This window comes from Dendropsophus ebraccatus, chromosome 12 (assembly GCF_027789765.1).
Source record: "Dendropsophus ebraccatus isolate aDenEbr1 chromosome 12, aDenEbr1.pat, whole genome shotgun sequence".
In the NCBI taxonomy this organism is placed as follows: domain Eukaryota; kingdom Metazoa; phylum Chordata; class Amphibia; order Anura; family Hylidae; genus Dendropsophus; species Dendropsophus ebraccatus.
This window is the reverse complement of record NC_091465.1, coordinates 63,264,085-63,287,049: the sequence shown is the minus strand read 5'-3', so window position 1 is coordinate 63,287,049 and position 22,965 is coordinate 63,264,085. Positions and strand designations below refer to the sequence as shown.

The 22,965-nt window shown below is 41.9% G+C and overlaps 1 protein-coding gene across 1 annotated transcript in view; it reads left to right on the top strand.

The window, feature by feature from the left end:
* Positions 1-1,131: 1,131 nt before the first annotated feature.
* Positions 1,132-22,965, top strand: part of LOC138768723 (vesicular glutamate transporter 1) — a 52,730-nt gene continuing 30,896 nt past the window's right edge. The window contains exons 1-4 of the mRNA XM_069946680.1: positions 1,132-1,175; positions 1,252-1,290; positions 6,154-6,406; positions 11,439-11,557. Of these exons, the coding sequence (XP_069802781.1) occupies positions 1,132-1,175; positions 1,252-1,290; positions 6,154-6,406; positions 11,439-11,557 (455 nt within the window). The remainder of the gene's footprint in view (positions 1,176-1,251; positions 1,291-6,153; positions 6,407-11,438; positions 11,558-22,965) is intronic.

The following is a 22,965-nucleotide window of genomic DNA, read 5'->3' as shown; positions in this document are numbered from 1 at the left end:
TGTTATTTTTTCACTGAAGAAGTGCTGCTGGGTCATCCTTGTTTAGATAGACAGATAGACAGATGATAGATAGATAGATAGATAGATAGATAGATAGATAGATAGATAGATTGGTTAAGCTTGGGTTCACATGTAACAGAATCACAGCGGATTTTGCGCTGCCAGCTCGCAGTAAGATCCGATTCCCCTCTTGTCAATTTCAATAGGTTTACATACTCGCTGCAGAATTGTCAGTATGTAAATGGCAGCCCACTTAACCCCCCGTGGCCCGGAGCATACATTGCACGCTCCGGCTTGTTCTGATTGGCTGAGCGGGATGTCCAGATGTTGGGAGCCACAGAACAAGCTGGAGTGCGGACCAGTAATGTATGCACCAGGCCGTGGGGGGGTTAAGGGGGCTACCACTTACATACTCACAGCGGGATGACAATGCCGTTGCGACTGTGTAATCCTATTGAAACGGACAGGAGGATAACTATAAAAAATTCCATTACATGTGAACCCACCGATAGATAGATACATAGATAAAATTGCTCAGAACATCCAATAGAACTATTATAACAAAGTAGGTGTACACATGGCTAAAATACATATGCAAACATAAAAAATACTAATATATATGTAATAATATAGATTTTTTTTTAATTGCAATATGGCTACAGAAAATAGTGAGGTTCCCAGCGCACCACCTGATCAGACCATGTACCATCCCACCATGGTAACGTGACCTCAGAAACAGGATGGGCCACACATTGAAATTATCTGCCTCTCTTGGGCTAGCACCAAGCTTACTAATTCTGGGCATGTAGTATCCAACTTTTGCCACTGTAAATCACCAGTGGGGGATGGGTGGAGTGCAAGATCCAAATGAGAACAGCCACTCCTCCCACATATAATATAGAAATACAGAATATTGGCCGGCCCATCAGATAGAAGTAATATAAATAAACAGGTGCACACTGCCATGGCTGAAATATAGATGCAAACATAAAAAGGGCAGCAGCACCCTGCAACTCAGGGCCGGCATCAGTACAGGCTTACCTGGACGAGTGCCGGGACACCAGGGCCTCCAGGGGTCCAGAGAGGGACCGGGTATCGGGGTTCTGATGTTCAGACTGGTCATAGTAATGCATGGTGAGCACTGAACATCAGAAGACAAAGCAAGAGCAGGATCTGTGAGTGTCCTGCAGAGACAGAGGGATGAAGGACCTGATCACATGACCCACAGGTCCTCAATACTACAGTGTGAAGATGGACTGGGGCAGAGAGGAAGAGGGAGAAGACTAGGCTGTAAGTGCTGTGTGTATGTGTGTGTGTGTGTGTGTGTGTGTGTCAGTCAGTAATGTGTGTGTCAGTCAGTAAGTGTACAAATTATACACCAATCCCTTGAAATAAGAATGAGTGCACATTGCCAGTACAGTTGTACCTTGGTTTAAGAGAATCTTGGAACAAAAGAGTTTTGCAAGAAGAGCTCAGTTTTTCAAAATTGTGACTTGGTTTAAAGAGCTCCCTGTACTGGGTTGGAGCGGGATTGGAGGAGTGGCATGGTCTGCATAGCGGGGTCTACAGCACTGTACTCTGACCATGGAAGTCTCCCTTACCTTCCAAATCATAGCAGATCCACTTCAGGCTGGGGCTTGCATCAGGGGACAGGACTGTGGAGGTAATCTCTCCATAGCTCCCCGGACAGAGAGGGCTGCATGTATGTGCCCACATCTGCCCTGCTTATTCCTTCATGCTCCCTGCAGTCTATGCCAGCCCTTATGTTCCCCATCCTCTCCATTACTGTACAGTAACTTATAATATCACATATTCTGCTGTTTCTGAATGTTTGTTTCAACTGTTTTACATGTTATTCAGAATAATAAATCATTATTTTTGGGGTGTGGAACCAATTGTCTGCATATCAGTGTTTTTTATGGGAAAATTTGCTTTGGTTTAAGAGTGGATTTGGATTACAAGCACGGACCCGGAACGTATTATGCTCGTAATCCAAGGCACCACTGTATACGAATACAAAGAACCAACAAAAAGAAAAAGTATGCTGAAAAGGCAAATTTGCTCACCAAAAATACTTCTATTTGAACAGGTACAAATACACTACAAATAAATGGTCCCAATTTTAAAAACAATGAAAACATAGACCATAGGGATACCAGGTGCGGTATAACCCAGAACCCCGATACAGCATCTACCCTGTATAATATAGTATAAAATACACTCAGGCCAACACAAACAACAAGTCACTTAGAGTATATATAAATGTGCCAAAGAAGCTCCAAAATGGGTATATATACCAAATAATGAATGCATATGTTAGTGCAGACAGTTCTAAAAATAACACAATGAAATAACTAAAGAAACAGAGCTATGACCAAAAGTGAGCAAGTCACCACTATAACAGTATCACAGGGAAAAGTAAGTCAGTGAGAGTGTAAGTCAGTAAGTGTGTTTAAGTCAGTAATGTGTGTGTGTGTGTGTCAGTCACTAAGTAAATGTGTGTCAGTCAGTAATGTGTGTGTGTCAGTCAGTAATGTGTGAGTGTGTCTGTGTGTGTCAGTCAGTAAGTAAGTGTGTGTCAGTCAGTAATGTGTGTTTGTTTATGTGTTAGATGTGTCTCAAGTGATCGTGCATAGTGTGTGGATGGATGAGGGGCCCGCTGATGCTCTGTCGCCCAAGGGCCCACAAAAACCTGGAGCCGGCCCTGCTGCAACTGCTAAGATGTATGTGTCATATAGATATTTTTAAGCTGCAATACTACTTTAGAAAAAATGAGTTTCCCAGCACACATGCCCAGAATTTGTAGGCTTAGTGCTATCCCATATGTAGGGTCTCTCCAATTTCTGATTTCATCTTACCTTGGTGGGATGGTACATACCATTTAAATAGTTTTAAGATAGATGTTAAATTAGAAAACGATTGATGACATTGCCGCGGTCAATATTATATATAGAAACCATCCCCACATAGCCTCATGGATGTTTTTTCCTGCCCCCCTTAATCTGCATTATAAATAGTTGATACGTGAGAAGTGATAATTTTTTTCACTGATTTTCAGGTTCTTTTTCTCAGCTATAATGTGGAAGTGAAAGATTTCACAGCTGTTAAAGAGCCATTTTTAAACACTGCAACAGCAAAAAAAAAAAAAAGTTACCATTTCTAAACTTGTCATTCAGAAATGATCGGCGAACCATTTTGTGTTCTACAGAAAGAGAGTCACAAAATGGCTGAAATCAGCTTCGCTAGGTTTGGTATTACAGTACACATTAGCATCTGTAGAATCTATTTTTTGTGGTTTTGAGCTCCCCCGCCAGTAGCCCCCAAACAGTTTCAGTGCCCCCCTTGAAGCCCCATTTAATATTATTTGTCCCGCCCCATATAGTATCAGTCTCCTCATCCCCATGCAGCCCCCATGTAGTATTTGTCACCCCTGTGGCCCCCATATAGTATCCATTTCTTACCTGCATCCCCCATTTCATATTAGTCCCCCTTGCAGTCACTATTTAGTATCACTTACTCCAGTCATAGCCACCCACCTACCAGCCACCATTTAGTACCCCCCCAAGTGCCCACTTAATCAATTGCAGCTTGCAGCTATGATTTTGTATCAGTCCCCCACCCTCTTGGAACCCAATATAGTAGTATCAGAGCCCACTTGGCAAACGAAACAAAACACTTATACTAACCTAGATTTTGCTGGCTCCGGGCTCCTTCGGCATCCTGTCATCTTCCCCATTCTTTGCTTTTCTGCTCTGTCTCTGCTTTGATGCCAGCGCTGGAGCAGAAGTACAGGGTGGTCACTTGTGACCTCAGGCATAACACTGCTTGTAGGCACAAAAGGGTACCCCATTTACCTATAAGTATGTCATTTGACATGCTTCTAGTTAAAGGGGGTAGAGCAGCACGGGGTGGCAGCCCTGGCACTTGCCGTATTTCACCGGACAAGTGATTAATGGACGCACAGGTCACACACCCCTAAGGCCAGCCCTGTGGGGCATAAACTGCTGTAAATTACTGCTGACTGTGATAAAAAAAAGTATAAAAAAGCAACCTTGGTAAAATCAGATGTGTATCACATACATATATGTAAAGGAAGACTGATTTTATACATATCTTACACCATCTTACATCACTGTGCTGTTTTCTTCCCCATAGATCTAATCACTTCCTGTTTCCTCTCTGAACAGTGATCCTGCTGTTGCCATGCAACACTTTCCCACAGTCCCCCCTTGTTTGCAGGCTCAATGGAGACCAACTTCCAGTACTTTGTGGAGATTGAAGTTAAACTTAGCATAGCTTTGTAGGACTCATAACCAAAGGCAGCGTGTTATCAAAACAATTCAGGCACATTGGGGATTGGTCTATATCAGTATATATTTATATATTAATGTACATTTCAGAATTTGAAATAGGATTTATTGCACATAATAAGTGACACAACCCCTGACACAATAAATGACACAACCCCTTTAAATAAAAAGTAAGACAAAAACTAGCTTATTTGCCCATAGCAACCAATTACAGTTTAGCTTTTATTTCTTTATGAGCTTCAGTAAAACGAAAGCTGAGCTCTGTTTAATTGCTATAGAAAAGTCAGACAGTGTTTGTCAAACTTTTTTATTTTCCCCCCCTGTACACTGCATTGCATCTTAAAAAAGCCTGATTTAAAAAAAAAATTGTCAGCTGGCAGGGGCTGGGGAGGAACATAATAAACAATCACTACGCACCTCTCCCCGTGCCTTTGCAGCGCTTGATTGCTGTTTTGGGACCTCCTTCATAGGTGATGACATGACACGGTTGATGGACTGCCCACTCAGCCAGTCAGTGAATGGGGCAAGAAACCCCTAAGTCACTGATTGGCTGAGCGGTCAGTCCATTAGCTGGGGCAGGCATTTTCCCTGAGTCGCGGCATCATCGGACCTGGGCGGAAGAGAGGAAAGTAAGGATTGTTTATTATGTTCCCCCCTGCCGATTTACAATTTTTTCAAGAAAAAAATTACGTACTTTTCCGTCATTTGTCAGAAGTGGGCCAATCATCAGCTGATCGCTGGCCCCATTACATAGGGTTATATTTGCCTCATTGGAGTCTTTATTATGTAGGGGGTGAAACACACTGTTTGGAATACACCCAGACAGCGAGGAAAACCGGTGACCACATCGGGACACCATGGTAGCGTGGAGATGTAAGCATAAAATGTTTTTTATGTTTACTACTATGGCAGCAACATGTTAAAAAAGTGCTGGATAGCCCCTTTAAGCTCGGTATAAAATTAGAGTGTGATTTCCAAATAAAGATGATAGATCATATTACAAGGCATCCTGTAGCCAATCACACGCCTTATTTGTAGTCAGCACAAGCATACTGAGGCTAGTGATTGGCTGCAGGATATTTTTGTAATCATGGATAAGTCAATGATAACTACATACAATCACTAATAAAATTCTGAATGTGTTGAATCAAATAGGTACACCATAAGATTTGACAATTCATTCCTTCTTACTTTTATATTATTTGTTTGAAATATTGTAGACTATTAAAGCCATTCACTATTGTATGTTTGTAAAAATGTTTCTTAAAGTGTCAGACAAAGCTGTCTTCATTAAAGGGGAGCAAAGTGGTCATAATGGATGAGTCCATTATAACCTATGGAGGGGGAGGGGTGGAGGGCGTTAAGTGTGCAGGGAGAGAAGAGAAGCATCTGTACAGTTTGCAGACTGTCTGGGAAGATAAAACGCCGAATTCACAGGTCAGAAATGTCAGTGCTTATCTGTGAACTTTTTTCAGTTTATCAATTAGAACAAAAATATTCATGAAATTTAAACGTAAATTCCACCCAGGAACCAACAACCAACCAATTCCTTATAATTTTTTATTCTTCTTATAAACCGGATGTCAGTGTTAAGAATTTAGCCTAATAATGCATTTGTATAAAGGCAAAGGAACTTACCACACATATATTTTTGTAGATCTAAAGGTAGGATTGGCTCTTGCAGCAGCTTTCTGACATCGAGTACTGCTCCAACAAAGTGATCTAAATGTAAAGTGGCAGAATCTTTGATGTTTCTTTCTAAAAATTGTTAACTCCTCTTTGTTATGAGCAGTTTTGGCTTAATGGAAAAAAAACGTAACTAAAATGTATTGATTTTTTTTAGGATATTGGAAAAACGGCAGAAAACTGGGGAAACAATCGAGCTGACAGAAGAAGGAAGGCCTGTGATTAAGACTGAGAAAAGCCAGCCTGTTGTAGACTGTACATGCTTTGGATTGCCCCGACGTTACATTATTGCCATTATGAGTGGACTGGGGTTCTGTATCTCTTTTGGCATCAGATGTAACCTGGGTGTGGCCATTGTTAGTATGGTGAATAATAACACAGTGTACAGAGGGAACAAACTCGTCATGGAGGTAAGACTATTCATCATAACAGATGAACACTGTAAACCATAATAGTTAGAATACTGTGTACATAGCAGGTTTTGAGCTTCAGCTCATATTGCCAATGACATTTATACCGCTTCCAGACACAGTTTTAGAACAGACCACATAACGTAACCAGGTGACTCACTGGGTTAACTTCACCCAGGAGAGCAGTGGACAGCGTGAACTGTCACACAATGTGACAGGACAGGAACCATTTCACAGATACACAACTTAAACTACTACACTTACAGTATCCTCTATCTGTCCCTGATACCTAATCAACAATCAACCTCTTATAAACTTCTCTGACCCTGCCTCTTCCCAACTCTCTGTAGCTAGGGAAAATGTATGTATTGTTGGCTTACTCCATTATATAAAGTGAAAGTGTGACGTTGAGAGGTGGGGGTGGGGTTTAAGGGCCTTGCAGCCAATTCGCCGGCCGCAAGGGATTATGGTTAACCCCTTGCAACTGGGCTTTTGCTATTATGGAATGTGCAATGTGTAACTGCCATTTTTGAACAGGTTTTTACCAAAAAATTTCTAAATTGAACTTTTTGTAAAGTTTGGAATGAGTTTTTTTTTTGGGAAGGTATAAAAGATTATAACAGGAATAAAATATATCTATTGCATAAAGCAAGCTGACGGCAAAAATGCAGACCAGAAAATACATTTTGTGACGCATCTTTATTTAGCGCCTACTGATTCTGCAGCACTTCGCATAGCTTGTCAGTTTGGTTCCTATCCCCATTAGGTTTTTGAGTGTGGGAGTGTGGTGACCCAGAGTTGCTAGGTGTTGTGGTACCGCTGCCGCATTTGTAATGCCGCACGGTAATCAGAGTGGTATAAGCCCTCCCTATGTCCCAACACAGGCTCATTAAGTAGATTAGTCCTTGTAGTGTGGTGTGCACGATAAGGAAGCCACAAGGAGTTCTGATAACTTAAACAAGGAACACTTTACTTGCAGGTTTCTTCAAGGTACAGTTTTAGGCCGGGCTCACGTGCTATAATACAGTGGCCGTTCTGTAACATGGCTGTGTCACAGAACGGCTGCTGTCTGTAAAGTTCAACCCAGCCTGTACTGTAGTACCGGCCGGATAAACATAATTTCTTTTGAATCAGAATTGCGGGCACCTTCGGGTGTGACCGCGTTCCACTTAACTATAGCAGACAATGTAAAGTGTGGCCGGAGCCACACTTTACATTGTCTGCACTGTCAACTCTGTGCAGCCACTATTCAATGAATATCATCCGTACAAAATTGAGATTTTAGTTTTGAGTGCGGCCATGCGGAATCCCAGCCGGAGTGTATACTGTGTGTATACACTCCGTCCGGGATTCCATAGGACCCAATGTCATTAGATAATTTCAATAATTAGCGTCTGGTGTTGCAAACTGCAACAACGCCAGTTATTTATTGAAAAAATATGTTGTGAGAACAAGGCCTAAATCAGCAAGTTCAGAGTGTGCTTTCGTGCTTGAACGGTAGATTGCCATCATTTTCTCTTTTAGAAACTGACGTAGGTACTATTCATACTTAAGTAAGGTTGCAAAGTCTCTGTTGTGGGAAGTAGTTTAGACTTGAGAGAAGAATAGGGGACTACCAAAAGGGGGACCCGTCTAGTTAAAGCAGTACTCAATTTAGAGAGCTCTTAAAACCATGGCTGCAGTTATGCGACTTGTATTTAAGAGAATAACCTGTACTCACAGCTATGAATTTCTATCTAATCCTGGAGAGATCACAGAGTATCAGATCCAGTAGTACAGGCCCCAGGATTTTGCGACCAGGTGGAGCTAGTCCCTTGAGATTACCCAAATGGCCCAAGTAGTAGTCAGCGGGGCACATAGGCTAGTTCTACTTCTCCAAAGATAGTCCTTGCTCAGCAGCTGAAAGGACTTTGACAGGACAATCCCCCATGACGCAGACAGGTTGGGTCTCCTCTTTATCGGTAGCTGCCCCTGAAGTTGCCTTATATCCTTATAGTTACACAGGCATCTGGCCATAGGGCTAGGCCCTAGAGAAGTAATATTAAACCTCTTGCTCTCTTAGGTGGCAAAATATATCACAATACACAAATACTTTCAGGTCCGAAGGCCTGGGATACAAAACCCCCCTTGGCTGTGACCTCACCCGGTTAAAATATAACTTTTATTTTAATTTGTAATAAAACAACAAAGAATAATCAAAAAATATGGTCCCAAATGTCTACAAATATTCCTGTAAAATTGATGAGTTCATAGAGAGGGAATTCCCTCCAGTTATACATGGATATTTGTAGACACTTGGGACCATATTTTTTAACTTATTCTTTGCTGTTTTATTAAAAAAAATTAATAAAAGGCCCTGGAGAAGTACTCTCTCAGGAATACTTGCTGGTGCAAGTCCGCTTAGGTACATAAAACTGCACCCTGAAAACAAACTTGACTGTCTCCACCCACACTTATAAGCTAGGACTGGACCTATCTCCTCTTGGTGGAGAGTTTCAGATTCCTGATAGCTTAGAACTTTCTGAAAAGAGCCTCTGATAGGCTGAGTATTGGGGAGTCGGCTGGCAATCATCTTCTCATGCAATTACAATACTGTTGTTTTAAACATGTCTTAGGGATAGGTCAAAACTTTTGATCGATCCGAATGTTCAGACCTGTACCGATCGAGTTTGGAAAAAAAAGAGTCAAGCTGACGATGTAGGTCTATGGAGACCGCCTCTGTTTTCCTTCCACAGAGCGGGGAGCTGACGCACTGCAGTGCGGTCCTCTTCCCGCTTGTTCTTCCGATTGTTATAGGTCTGAACACTTGGACCGATCAAAACTTTTGACGTGACACTTTTAGGCTATGTTCCCACCGAGTATTTTTGCTCAGTAGTTTGGTCAGTATTGTGCAACACAGAAAGACTATGGGGGAGATTTATCAAACATGGTGTAAAGTGAAACTGGCTCAGTTGCCCCTAGCAACCAATCAGATTCCACCTTTCATTCCTCACAGACTCTTTGGAAAATGAAAAGGAGAATCTGATTGGTTTCTAGGGGCAACTGAGCCAGTTTCACTTTACACCATGTTTTATGAATCTCCCCCTATGTCCCCACACTGTTAAAATTGAGTGGATAGTCATTATTTGCCATACACTAAATTTTGTGTGTGAATGTAGCCTGTGTTTTCAATCCACTCCTGGTTTTCGTTGCAAAATACTGACCAAAATACTGAGCAAATCTCTGACTTCTAGTTAGGAAATTAACTTGCCCTGACTAGCACTTATTGTCTCTAATTGGGTTATATTAACAATTCTGGATGTCACCGATCCATCACACTGCACACTGAAGAGAGAAGTCTTGCATATGGAGGTAAATGATCCTATACAAGGCTTCTCTAAAGATAAAGAGGACGGGGCAGGCTGCACCAAAGGGATCCAAGCTTAGGCTGCTATGTGAAGGAAGATGACAGCAGGCTCGCTATACATGCTTGCTGTTATCTAATGCCACCCAGCCATCTCTGTATGGACCTCATATGGGGGCAGATAACAGTAGGCTCAATATGAATATGTACCTGCCATTCTGTCCTGCTCCTGCAGCTGTAGGCTGCGCTGTGACTGAGTGTATGTAGGAGCAGCGGTGCAGATTGATCTGCAACTTCTATTTTTAGCGTGTAGGTACACACCCCATAGAATATAACTGAAATAGAGATAATAAGTGCTAGACAGGGAAAGTTAAATGTAAAAATAAGTCAGAAACTCCCTTTAAGGGTACAAACACACACAGCAGATACGCAGCAGATTTGATACTGTGTTCAGTTCTTTAGATCTAATCTGCTGCGTATCGCAGCAGTAAATACGCAGCGTATATGCCGTGTGTGTTTGTACCCTAAACCCTGCACAAGCTCAGTGTGCTTGCTGTAAACAACTGTGAGAGCCATCTTGTGGCCAAAAAGTAATACTACACCACATGTAGAGAAGCTTAGAAGAACCCAATTTAATAAACATTCAGTGCCGACTGACAAACTTGCAACCGAGCATTGACACATTGGTTCAAGGACACTGACACAAACACGGAAGAACAAATTGGTTGCAGATGTTGCCCTTGGTGGGATTTAAACCCAGGACCCCAGCACTACAAAGCTTTAGTGTTAACCACCAAGCCACCATGCTACCTCTTTAATGTGATCAAACCAAAGTTAGTAATGAAGTGGTGTATCGGGCTATGTAAAAGGTCCCTTACTCTTATGGATAAAGCTTCAGGAAGAAAGTGGCCATGTTTTTGTAATTCTGGACAACCTCTTTAAATGGAATTGAGCTGCAGTAACACATAGAAACTGAGTGGAGCTGTTTGTGTTAAAAAGCTACGTTTTTTTTTCAACCCTGGTTAATCCTCTTAAAATCAGATAATATACAAATCATTCCACATCGGCCCAAATTTTAAAACATCTTGAGTGACTGATGTCATTTTTCTGACTTTTAAGGCACTGTTACTAGGCCGGGTTTAGATCATAATAATAATAATAATAATAATAATAATAATAATAATAATAATACTTTTATTTGTATAGCGCACACAGATTCCGCAGCAATTTACATAGTTTTTCCAATTATTGCTCCCTGTCCCCATTAGGGCTCACAATCTAAATTCACCTATCTGTATGTTTTGGGAGGAAACCGGAGTACTCCCACGCAAACACGGAGAGAACATACAAACTCTTTGCAGATGTTGCCCTTGGTGGGATTTGAACCCAGTGCAGCAAGGCTACAGTGCTAACCACTGAGCCACCATGCTTGATACATTGTACTGCCACCCAGTAACCACAACCTGAGGGAAAGGATGGTGCTGTTTTTGCAAAAAAACAAAAACAAAAAAAAAGTAGCTGTTTTTTTTCTACTCCATGCTAAAAAGCAGTAATGTACAGAACAGACATAACCATAAACATAGAAGACGTAGAATGGTAGAATGTCAGGTTAGTCTTTATGCATTTGCAAATCTTCGGATTCTTATATCTGTCTATTCTATGTTTTGTTTTGTTTTTTGTTTATTTTAGCAAGCACAATTTACCTGGGACCCTGAAACAGTTGGCATGATACATGGATCTTTCTTTTGGGGCTATATTGTAACGCAAATTCCGGGAGGATATATATCGCAGAAATTTGCAGCTAATAGGTAAGAGCTCTTTCTGTACTTGTTACTACTATGCTTTATTCTCCTTCTACAATATGTGTATAATAATATTATTGCATAGTCCATTTCCCACTATATATACGTTTGTCTAGTAAGTGAATCTCGGTGCAGAGGGGCATGGCTTTGCGGGAAGGGGTTACAAATTGTGGCTATCTGCCCCAGCCTAAGTGTACATTTCTGGGGCTGGCCCATGGGCAGTGATAGTGTAAAACGCCAGTCTTAGTAAATTTCCCCCTTTTTTTATTATAAACGCCCCAATATCCTAAAGAGGTTTTCCAGGTTTAAAGGGCCTTTTCCGCACAAGCATTTATAGGATATGTCATAAATATTTAATAGGTGTAACCTTCCCCTATAATGAGAGCAGGGATCCAGTGACCCACATTATTCAGGCCAAGATGGTCAGCAGCCGCTGTCTACAGGAGGCCAATAAAACCAAAGGAGGCCATAGGTCTCCATTTAAAGCAAATTTATCATCGGCAGCATTGTTTATGATCTGGCAATGGTGTTGGGTACTATACAATGTGCTGTCCAAGACACTGTCAAGTCTGGTGCATTCCCTGATGCTTAACCTGACACACTTGCCATAATGCAGACCAGTGGCGCTTGCATGGGATTTCAGTAGAGCTCAATGCTGTAAGATGAGCACTGCCTGTCTATCATTGAGCAGCAATGTGGGGATTCATGGCACCGAAGAGTTGTGGCCCTGCCTCTGTGACACTTTTTTTTTTCTTGTTAAAAATGAATTGAGGGTTGCAATAATAGGTATGATCTGTATTCTTTTATTGAACAGTGCATAACACTTACTGTAAGCAATTTTGCAGACAACAGATTCACTTTAAAGGGGTTATCCAGCACTACAAAACCATGGCCACTTTCTTCCAGAGACAGCCCCACTCTTGTCTCCAGTTCAGGTGTGGTTTGCAATTAAGCTCCATTCACTTCAATAGAAATGAGTTACAAAACCTGCACCCTAACTGGAAACAAGAATGGTGCTGTCTCTGGAAGAAAGTGGCCATGTTTTTGTAGCGCTGGATAACACCTTTTAGGGCCCTATTCCACCGGACGATTATCGCTCGAATAATCGTTAACAATCTCAAACGGCCGCTATTGCGAAAGACCTGAAAACGTTCACTCATTACCATGGAACGATAATCGTTACTTATGATCGTATTTGCGATAATTTTTTCTTCGCTATTTCTTTGCTATTGCGTTCGTATCTACTGTGAATGACCGAACGATGTCTTATTCAATCTGAACGTTTTGCGAACGTTTTGCGAACGAGCAACGATAAAAATAGGTCCAGGTCTTATAAAGCGATCAACGATTTCTCGTTTGGTCGTTAAAAGTTAACTGCATTTCAACCGAACGATTATCGTTTAGATTCGAACGATTTAACGATAATCTGAACGATAATCGTCCGGTGGAATAGGGCCCTTAGTCTTTCGATGTTTTGTGCCGACACCTGACACCCGAGACAATCAGCTGTTTAGCCTCTGTACTACACAGTGAACGGGACTGGAGTCAGTTTGTAGTTTGTAGTGTTGGGGAGCTGTAACTGCAGTAACCCGGTCAGGCCGCTACACAGTGAATGGAGACAAACTGCTTCTGGCCTCCTTCACTGTACCAGGTGTCAGCATCCCATCAAATGGTCTACTTTGGTTGGAAAACTCCTTTATGGTGCGTTCACACCTACAGGATCTGCAGCTGATTTTCTGCAGCAGATTTCATTTAAATAACTGAACACAGCATCAAATCTGCTGCAGATCTGCTGCAGATCCTGTAGGTGTGAACCCACCCTTAACCCTTTCCCGCACGAGGACGTAACTGTACATCCTCGCGCGGGTGCGGGCGTTCAGAGCGCCGTGCCCACTAATACAGTAATCAGATGCAGCTGTCAAACATGACAGCTGCATCCGATTACCGGATACAGCATTTCCCTGGTGTCTAGTGGCGGAGATCGCTCCTCCGTTAAACAAACATGTTTGCTATCGCCGCGTGCGTAATCGCCCGAACTATTAATTAATCCCATTCCTGATCTCGCACGGTAAACGGCGTCAGCGCAAAAAAATTCCAAAGTGTAAAATTGCGCATTTTTGGTCGCATCAAATCCAGAAAAAATGTAATAAAATGCGACCAAAAAGTCGTATATGCGCAATCAAGGTATTGATAGGAAGTACACATCATGGCGCAAAAAATTACACCTGACACAGCCCCATAGACCAAAGGATAAAAGCGCTATAAGCATGGGAATGGAGCGATTTTAAGGAACATATTTTTGTTAACAATGGTTTGAATTTTTTACAGGCCATCAGATAAAAGAAAAGTTATACATGTTATATATCGTTTTAATCGTAACGACTTGAGCAACATGCATAACAAGTCAGTTTTACCCCAGGGCGAATGGCGTAAAAACACATTTCCCCCAAATAAAAGAAATGCGTTTTTTTTTTCAATTTCACCACACTTTGAATTTTTTTCTGGTTTCGCAGTGTACTTTATGCAAAAATTCAGCCTGTCATTGCAAAGTACAAGGAGTGACGCAAAAAATAAGGGCTCATGTGGGTCTCTAGGTGGAAAAATGCAAGTGCTATGGCCTTTTAAGCACAAGGAGGAAAAAACGAAAATGCAAAAAACGAAAATTAGCCTGGTCCCAAAGGGGTTAAAGGGGTTATCCAGCAAAAGTCTTTTTGTTCAAATCAACTGGTATCAGAAAGTTATATAGATTTGTAATTTACTTCAATTAAAAAATCGAAAGTTTTCCCATACTTATCAGCTGCTGTATGTCCTACAGGAAATGTTCAACTGGTATCAGAAAGTTATATAGATTTGTAATTTACTTCAATTAAAAAATCGAAAGTTTTCCCATACTTATCAGCTGCTGTATGTCCTACAGGAAATGTTGTTTTATTTTCAGTCTTACACAGTGCTTCCTGCTGGCATTCCTGCCAGATCCCTCGTCCAGAGATGTTAGCAGAGAGCACTGTGTCAGACTGAAAATAAAACATTTCCTGTAGGACATACAGCAGCTGATAAGTATGGGAAGGCTTAAGATTTTTTAATAGAAGTAAATTACAAATCTATATAACTTTCTGACACCAGTTGATTTGAAAGAAAAAGATTTTCGCTGGACAACCCCTTTAAGTAAGTGCTGGGCGGATAGGTGGGTGTACCAGAAATGGAAGCCCACGTACTGTATTTATAGCACATTTTGCGGATATTTTAAAGGTTTTCATGAACCAAAAACATTTATTACTTACTGCATACAAAGGGTTTTTATTGTTTTTCTGATTTTCAACCACCGTTTGCGAAAATATGGCTGGACGACCCCTTTAACAGACTAGTGAATAACTAGAAATCAATATTTTAGAATCTCTATCAATAATAAAAATCCAGCGTTGTCCAGCCAGAGGCTGGTATAGCACTAAGCGGATACCACGGCTAAATTCCTTGCCATTGTAGTTTTAGTTGATCTATTTGAAATGACAAGTGTTCTGTGACCTTTCTCAAGTGCTGAAAACAATCGAACACAAGTAGCATAGAAGCACCGAGCTGCTAATATGAGATACGGAAAGGATTCACAGCTAAGACAGTTAACCCTTAATACCCTTACTGCGAAAACAAAACTCTAAATGATAAGACCCAAAACTTCATGCCCATATTCCCTGAGCCTATTAAAGGGATTGTCCACTCCAGGCATAAAATATTTTTAGATATGGGTCAGGGTGGCATAAAAATAAAAAAAGATGATATACTCACCTACCCTGATCTCCTACAGCAGCCACGGCAAAGCTCCCATTCTCCACTCATCTATGTCACTTCCTGGTTCCCGATGCTGTGTTGTCCCAGCAGCCAATCACTGTATCTGTTATCTTTAAGCAACATTCTTCCTAAGTGGAAGAAAAATCTTATTGGCTGTAATTGTCTGAAGTCTGCTAAAATGTAAGCACTGAAGGAATATCACCTCTGAAGTGTTTGTGGTATTTGTGAACAAGATGTAACTTCATCCTACATTGGCACAGTAGGTGTAAGGGATGTTGGTTCCCTGGGGGCACACCCTGTGAAGTCTCCAGCTGGCTGCTATATGAGGTGCCCTTGGTGTTGTGGTGCAGTTATAAAGTCTTATGTGGAAGACAAAAAGTCTGGAGTAAGGAGGTTACTTTTGTAGAAGTGCAGTTAACCCCTTTATGTCTTTGGTGATAACCCTTAAAGGGGTTAAAGGGCAAAAATATTTTTCTTCCGGATCAACTGGTTTCAGAAAGTTATATAGATTTGTAATTTAAAAACCTCACTACTTATCAGCTTAAAAACCTACTTATCAGCTGCTGTATGTCCTGCAGGAAGTGGTGTTTTCTTCTCAGTTTGACACAGTGCTCTCTACTGTCGCCTCTGTCTGAGACAGGAACTGTCCAGAGCAGTAGCAAATCCCCATAGAAAACCTCTCCTGCTCTGGACAGTTCCTGAAAAGGACAGGGGTGGCAGCAGAGAGCACTGTGTCAGACTGACACTTCCTGCAGGACGTACAGCAGCTGATACGTACTGGAAGACTTGAGATTTTGAAATAGAAGTGAATTACAAATCTATATAACTTTCTGAAACCAGTTGATTTGAAAGAAAAAGATTTTCGCTGGAGTGCCCTTTTACGAGCTAAAGGTAGTGTTACGAAGGGCCTAGTGTTTATCATCTGCAATACCATCTATCGCTTGCAAACGTTCAAACACTTTACACAAGGCTCTTCAGGCTCGGCAAATACTGTATACAGTCCATATTCATTATTCTTTGTGGCACTAACTTGCAGGCACACACTTGGATAATAGTAGTGTCTGGCAGTCCGGCTGTGGCCATGTTTCTCTCCATCTCCTGAGCCAGGGATACAATGGCAGAGTCTGGAGGGGTTATTGCACAGTTCTCAGGTCCCCCATTCCATCCCCTTATTATTGAATTGCTAAAATGATTGTAAGGTTTAAATAACTAATATGAAAAATTAATGTTTGAACAAATCCAATAAAACGAGGGAATGAAACTTACAGAAGGAGTGTAAGTCGTACGTGTCAGAGATACATTTAACAAGCCCCATTAATGTGCAAAGCACCATGTCTCCAACCACTATCTGTTGCCAGCACGAGGAAAGGTTCCAGCCAGTTGTGAACATGCACTTTCATCAGTGAGAATCCAGGTACAATAAGACGTCTTGCTGTTACTGACACCTTTAAACATAGCACAAAGCAATGACAGGGCAGCTGTTCTGGCTAATAAGGCTGTGGGCAAAGGTGGAAGCCTCCACTGCTGGCTGACACTAATGGCAATTCTGGGCTGTCAAAAAAACACGGCTTAACCCCTTGTGTAAGGGTACTATTACATGAAGCGATTTTTCGACAATCAACAATTAACGATAAATGAACTCAAAAGGACCACTATGGCGAATGACCTGAAATCGTTCACCCAATTACACGGAACAATGATCATTACTTATGATCGTCATTGCGTTCTTCCTGACGTCGCCACTGCGTTCACCGCTACTGCGAACGACGTCTTATTACATGTGAACGATTTGCAAACGACAAAAATAGGTCCAAATTTTATTAAACGACCAACGATTTCCCGTTGGTCGTTTATTCGTTGTCTGCTATTACACTAAATGAATATCATTCAAATCCGAATGATTTAACGATTTTTCAAACGATAATCATTCCACGTCATACCATCCTAAGTATATGGTTTTCAGTGAATTAGATATAGATGTAACTTCAGGGTTTAGGGGCAGCTTTTTTTTTTTATCTAAAAGAAATATCGACTATATTTCCACATATAGAAAAGTGCTCATTGTGCTGGTCTATGAGATGTTTCACCTGCAGAACTTTGTACTTCAGAGCTGCTCTTCCTATTGTAAATATTGTCAGGATGGTAAAATCATACTATTTATGAGTGGATACGGGAAACAGGACTCAAAGGCTTTATACACAAACATATGAAATGAAATCTTAAAAGAAAAAATGAATACCTCCGAGCTGATACTAAGCCGCAGTGCCCAGAATCATAAATACCTCTAATTCTGGTTTCCAGCCATTCAGCTTGTCTACACTGCTCCTAGCCCCAGTTTCAAACTTTAACAAATGATCCCAGTTTTACATTATGGCGCCTGGTTGGAAAACTACATCTCCCATCATACATTGCACCTCAGAGCCAACTGCCTGAAACTTACCCACCGCCTGGAACGTACCCACCACTGACTCATTCTTCTTCTGCTTTACAGGAAACACTGATAGGTGTAAGACATTGGTGGGTGGCGGGTTACAGAAGACATGTTACAGCTGGCCTGGCCCACAGAAGAGACAGAGATCATGTGACCTCTGTCTCAGAAGGGAGGGGGAGTACAGAGGAGTGGAGACAGAGTAGAGCAGAGGAGGAGTCAGCATGTTATACAGACAAATGGACCAATTCATGTAATAGAAACCTATTACAAAAAAGCCTAAATTATGAATGGGGATTGAACAGGGTTAACTCTTTTCTAACTAGCCCTTTAACTCCTTGTATGATGTGGTCTGTGCTGACAAAAGCCAAGAACTTGTGTCACCCAAACTCGTGCTGTGAATAGTTTGGTGAACATGCAGATATTGACATGACTCTCCCAAATCTGTTCTCATTGGGTCACCAATAGCTTTCAGCCAATCTCTGTCTCCAATGTGTTTGTAGGAGGAAATAGAGATGTATGATTATTTAGTCCCATTAATCGTTTATACCCTTAAAATGAATGTATCATCAGGTACATTCGCTTTTGGTTTTGCCCATGGATAGAAAAGCGTTGGCGCAGGGAAGTTGTTGCCGTAGTCCTTTTTTATGAACCGCGGCCCGGTTCCCGTGTACTTCATGGTTCTATTCACGGGCACCATCCGGGGGTGAAGCAATGGAGGCGGGCTGGCCTGCCCCCAGTGGGAAGGAACCCCTGCCCCTCTATACAAAGCTCCATTAGAATCCAGCTCCATGCTATCTATGGGCAAAACTTAAATTGAATGTACCTGATTCCAAAGAGAACAGATCTTCTATGTAAAACTCAATTTGCAGACATTATGGCAGATTTTGTTCATTTTATTTTTCATGTAGTTAATGTAATACATAGATTTTAGACAGTAATGTAAGAATAAATAATTCATTTATCCCTAGACACAAGGTTGTAGGTTGCTTGGTTTTCTCCACCCAGTCTCTACAACATAATAAAGCTTTGTTTGCCCACTGTTGATGCTTCCAATTTCATTTTTACGAGTGGTCTGCCACCTATTCCCCAAGCAGCAATGTTACAGAAATTGATTTAGCCATTTTATTTACTCCGTGTCTGGAGGCCTGGGTTCTCTACACACTTCTTAATTATTTTGGCAACTTCATCTATTACAGTAAACACCCGTCCTATGACACGAATCACCGCCAGCTGTTATTAGTGTTGGTCAAGGAATTAAACTCATAGAAATAAATTACCATTATAATTCTCATTTCTAAGAGCAAATTTCTGAAAACAATGTGACAGCTGTATATAGGGTTGTGTGAGCCAGAAGGTTGCGGATGGTGGGCATAGACATGTGTGTGCAGGCAGGTGTCACTATAAAAGACACCTATTACATGGGCAACTATAGACAATGGGGAATAGCTGCATTCTGGGAGAATGAGACTGGTGCCCGTAACTTAAAGAATTTTTATTTTGTATTGCCCCCCAAAGGTTGTACAAATCACCAATATACACTACCGTTCAAAAGTTTGGGGTCACATTGAAATGTCCTTATTTTTGAAGGAAAAGCACTATACTTTTTAATGAAGATAACTTTAAACTAGTCCTAACTTTAAACAAATACACTCTATACATTGCTAATGTGGTAAATGACTATTCTGGCTGCAAATGTCTGGTTTTTGGTGCAATATCTACATAGGTGTAAAGAGGCCCATTTCCAGCAACTATCACTCCAGTGTTCTAATGGTACAATGTGTTTGCTTATTGGCTCAGAAGGCTAATTGATGATTAGAAAACCCTTGTGCAATCATGTTCACACATCTGAAAACAGTCTAGCTCGTTACAGAAGCTACAAAACTGACCTTCCTTTGAGCAGATTGTGTTTCTGGAGCATGAGTAAAAGAAAAATCCCCAAAAATGGTATCATTACCAGCGCTGTCACTGCCAGAAAATCCAATTCACCAGGCGAATGAAGAAAAACTTGTTTATTTGGTTGCACAACGTTAACATGTTTCGGGAGAGTATCCTCCCTTCCTCAGAACCAAAGTGCACTTTGGTTCTGAGGAAGGGAGGATACTCTCCCGAAACATGTTAACGTTGTGCAACCAAATAAACAAGTTTTTCTTCATTCGCCTGGTGAATTGGATTTTCAGGCAGTGACAGAGCTGGTAATGATACCATTTTTTTGGATTTTTCTTTTTACTCTTGTTTACACACGGGCCCCCCCCTGGGAGCATCCCGTTTACAGGTACCACCAGCTTTTGCAGTCCTGTGAATCCAGCTAGCAAGCGAGAAACCCCGGCTTGGATATATACCCTAATTAGGGTGATACGCTACTAGCCCAAGTGGCTTTAAGGTGAGCACAATACCACCCCTACACTCTCCACGTTTACCTCTGGTATCACACGAGGCGCCTGTGCCTCTTTTTGTCTTTATTTTCAGTTTCTGGAGCATCACATTTGTGGGGTCAATTAAACGCTCAAAATGGCCAGAAAAAGAGAACTTTCATCTGAAACTCGACAGTCTATTCTTGTTCTTAGAAATGAAGGCTATTCCATGCGAGAAATTGCTAAGAAATTGAAGATTTCCTACAACGGTGTGTACTACTCCCTTCAGAGGACAGCACAAACAGGCTCTAACCAGAGTAGAAAAAGAAGTGGGAGGCCGCGTTGCACAACTAAGCAAGAAGATAAGCACATTAGAGTCTCTAGTTTGAGAAACAGACGCCTCACAGGTCCCCAACTGGCATCTTCATTAAATAGTACCCGCAAAACACCAGTGTCAACATCTACAGTGAAGAGGCGGCTGCGGGATTTTGGGCTTCAGGGCAGAGTGGCAAAGAAAAAGCCATATCTGAGACTGGCCAATAAAAGAAAAATATTAAGATGGGCAAAAGAACACAGACATTGGACAGAGAAAGACTGGAAAAAGTGTTGTGGACGGATGAATCCAAGTTTGAGATGTTTGGATCACAAAGAAGAACATTTGTGAGACGCAGAACAAATGAAAAGATGCTGGAAGAATGCCTGACGCCATCTGTTAAGCATGGTGGAGGTAATGTGATGGTCTGGGGTTGCTTTGGTGCTGGTAAGGTGGGAGATTTGTACAGGGTAAAAGGGATTCTGAATAAGGAAGGCTATCACTCAATTTTGCAACGCCATGCCATACCAAGTGCGCTTGATTGGAGCCAATTTCATCCTACAACAGGACAATGACCCTAAACACACCTCCAAATTGTGCAAGAACTATTTACAGCAGAAGCAGCAGCTGGTATTCTATCATAGGTAATGGAGTGGTCAGCGCAGTCACCAGATCTGAACCCCATTGAGCTGTTGTGGGAGCAGCTTGACTGTATGGTAGCGTGGGGTGCAATTTCTCTAGCTTACCTCAACAGATTACCAGCTAGAATGCCAAAGGTGTGCAATATTAGCGAATATAAAAGGTAAAAAACAACCATGATTAAGCGCAGTAGCGCGAAACGCGTAGGTCCTGCTATGCCACCCGCTGTATTTTAACATGCACGAATAAAAGTTATGTTTTAATATTTCTACGTCCCGGAGTGCCGACTTCCACACCCCTTCCTCCCAACTCAGCAAAGGTGTGCAATGCTGTAATTGCTGCAAAAGGAGGATTCTTTGAAGAAAGCAAAGTTTGATGTAAAAACAATGTTATTTCAAATACAAATCATTATTTCTAACCTTGTCAATGTCTTGACTCTATTTTCTATTCATCTCACAACGTATGGTGTTGAATAAGTGTGACTTTTCATGGAAAACACAAAATTGTTTGGGTGACCCCAAACTTTTGAACGGTAGTGTAAACTTATTACGGAAAATGCTTATAAAGTGCTTTTTTCCCTGCACTTACTACTGCATCAAGGCTTCACTTCCTGGATAAAATGGTGATGTCACGACCCGACTCCCAGAGCTGTGCGGGCTGTGGCTGCTGGAGAGGATGATGGCAGGAAAAATTTATGGTTGAGCCAGTTATGAATAAAGAGAAGAGGCCTCAGGTGGGATTATACATTTGTGAGGAGACAAGATGCAGAAGAAGCAGACAAGTGATGAGAGGTGCACATTGCGGAGAGGAAGGAAATGGGGGGAAATAAGGAGTGCTCTTGGATTGCGGAACATTTTTCTTGTCAAGGGCTATTTGGGCATTTTTTTTATATCGTTCTCCATCCACTGCACCCAATGTTATAATGTGAGTGTCAGTTGGCAGCACCCAGGGCAAGGCAAATATTCTGCCCCCCAATGCCCCTAGTATGGTAGTTAACTCCCTAAGATTCATCCTAGTATTGTAATTAACCCCCAGTGATGCCCCTAGAATTGTAGTGAACCCCTAGGTTGGCCCTAGTGTTGTAGTTTACCACCCTCGATCCCGCCCCCCATGATTCCCCCTAATATTGTAGTTAACCCCCAGGGTGGCTTTAGTCTATACCAAATCAAAAAAACTTTAAACATGCCTCTGACCTTTCCCCCACTTCAGCACTGGCTTGGTCCTCTTCCTCCTCCTAAAGGCAGCATGCGATAAAATCATGTTATCGCGCATGGCCGCAGGAATCCTGTGTTTAGCCGCCGCCGAATTAAGTGTTTTACCGTCCGCCGCACATAGGAGGGCGCTGTGAGTGACACACATGGCCTTGGGCCGCGGGCTGGAGGTTCCCCACCCCTGGTCTACATGAAAACAATCAAGGACCAAGTATACAGGGGTGCATTGTAAAACCTCTGCCTTGTACACCAAATCCTATGCTTCCTCACACTAGAAGCTGCCTATATCTGATTCACAAAATGCTCAATTATTGGGTTTAGAGTTTGTAAGAAAAGAGTGATTGGTAAAACATTCATATTCATATGCAATGGTATGGTGTGAAGCACTGGGGAAAACTCTGCTGAAGGCAGGGGGGTGCAGGACCATAATAAAGAATGTATACTTACTTGTCCTTGTGCCCCCGCAGCGCCACGTCACTAGCTCCTTGACAGCCGCCAGGCTCCAGTTTCTCCTGGTTTCTTAGTACGTCACGACCCGGGGGAAGGTACCTGCTCAGCCAATCAGGGACTGCAGCACTTACCGTTACTGGCTGAGTGGCCATTCCTGAGCCCGGTGGTAACGTGACAAGAGCAGGAGCCCGGTAGGAGTCTGGGGGTGGTGATGCAGCACTACAGGGGCACGAAGA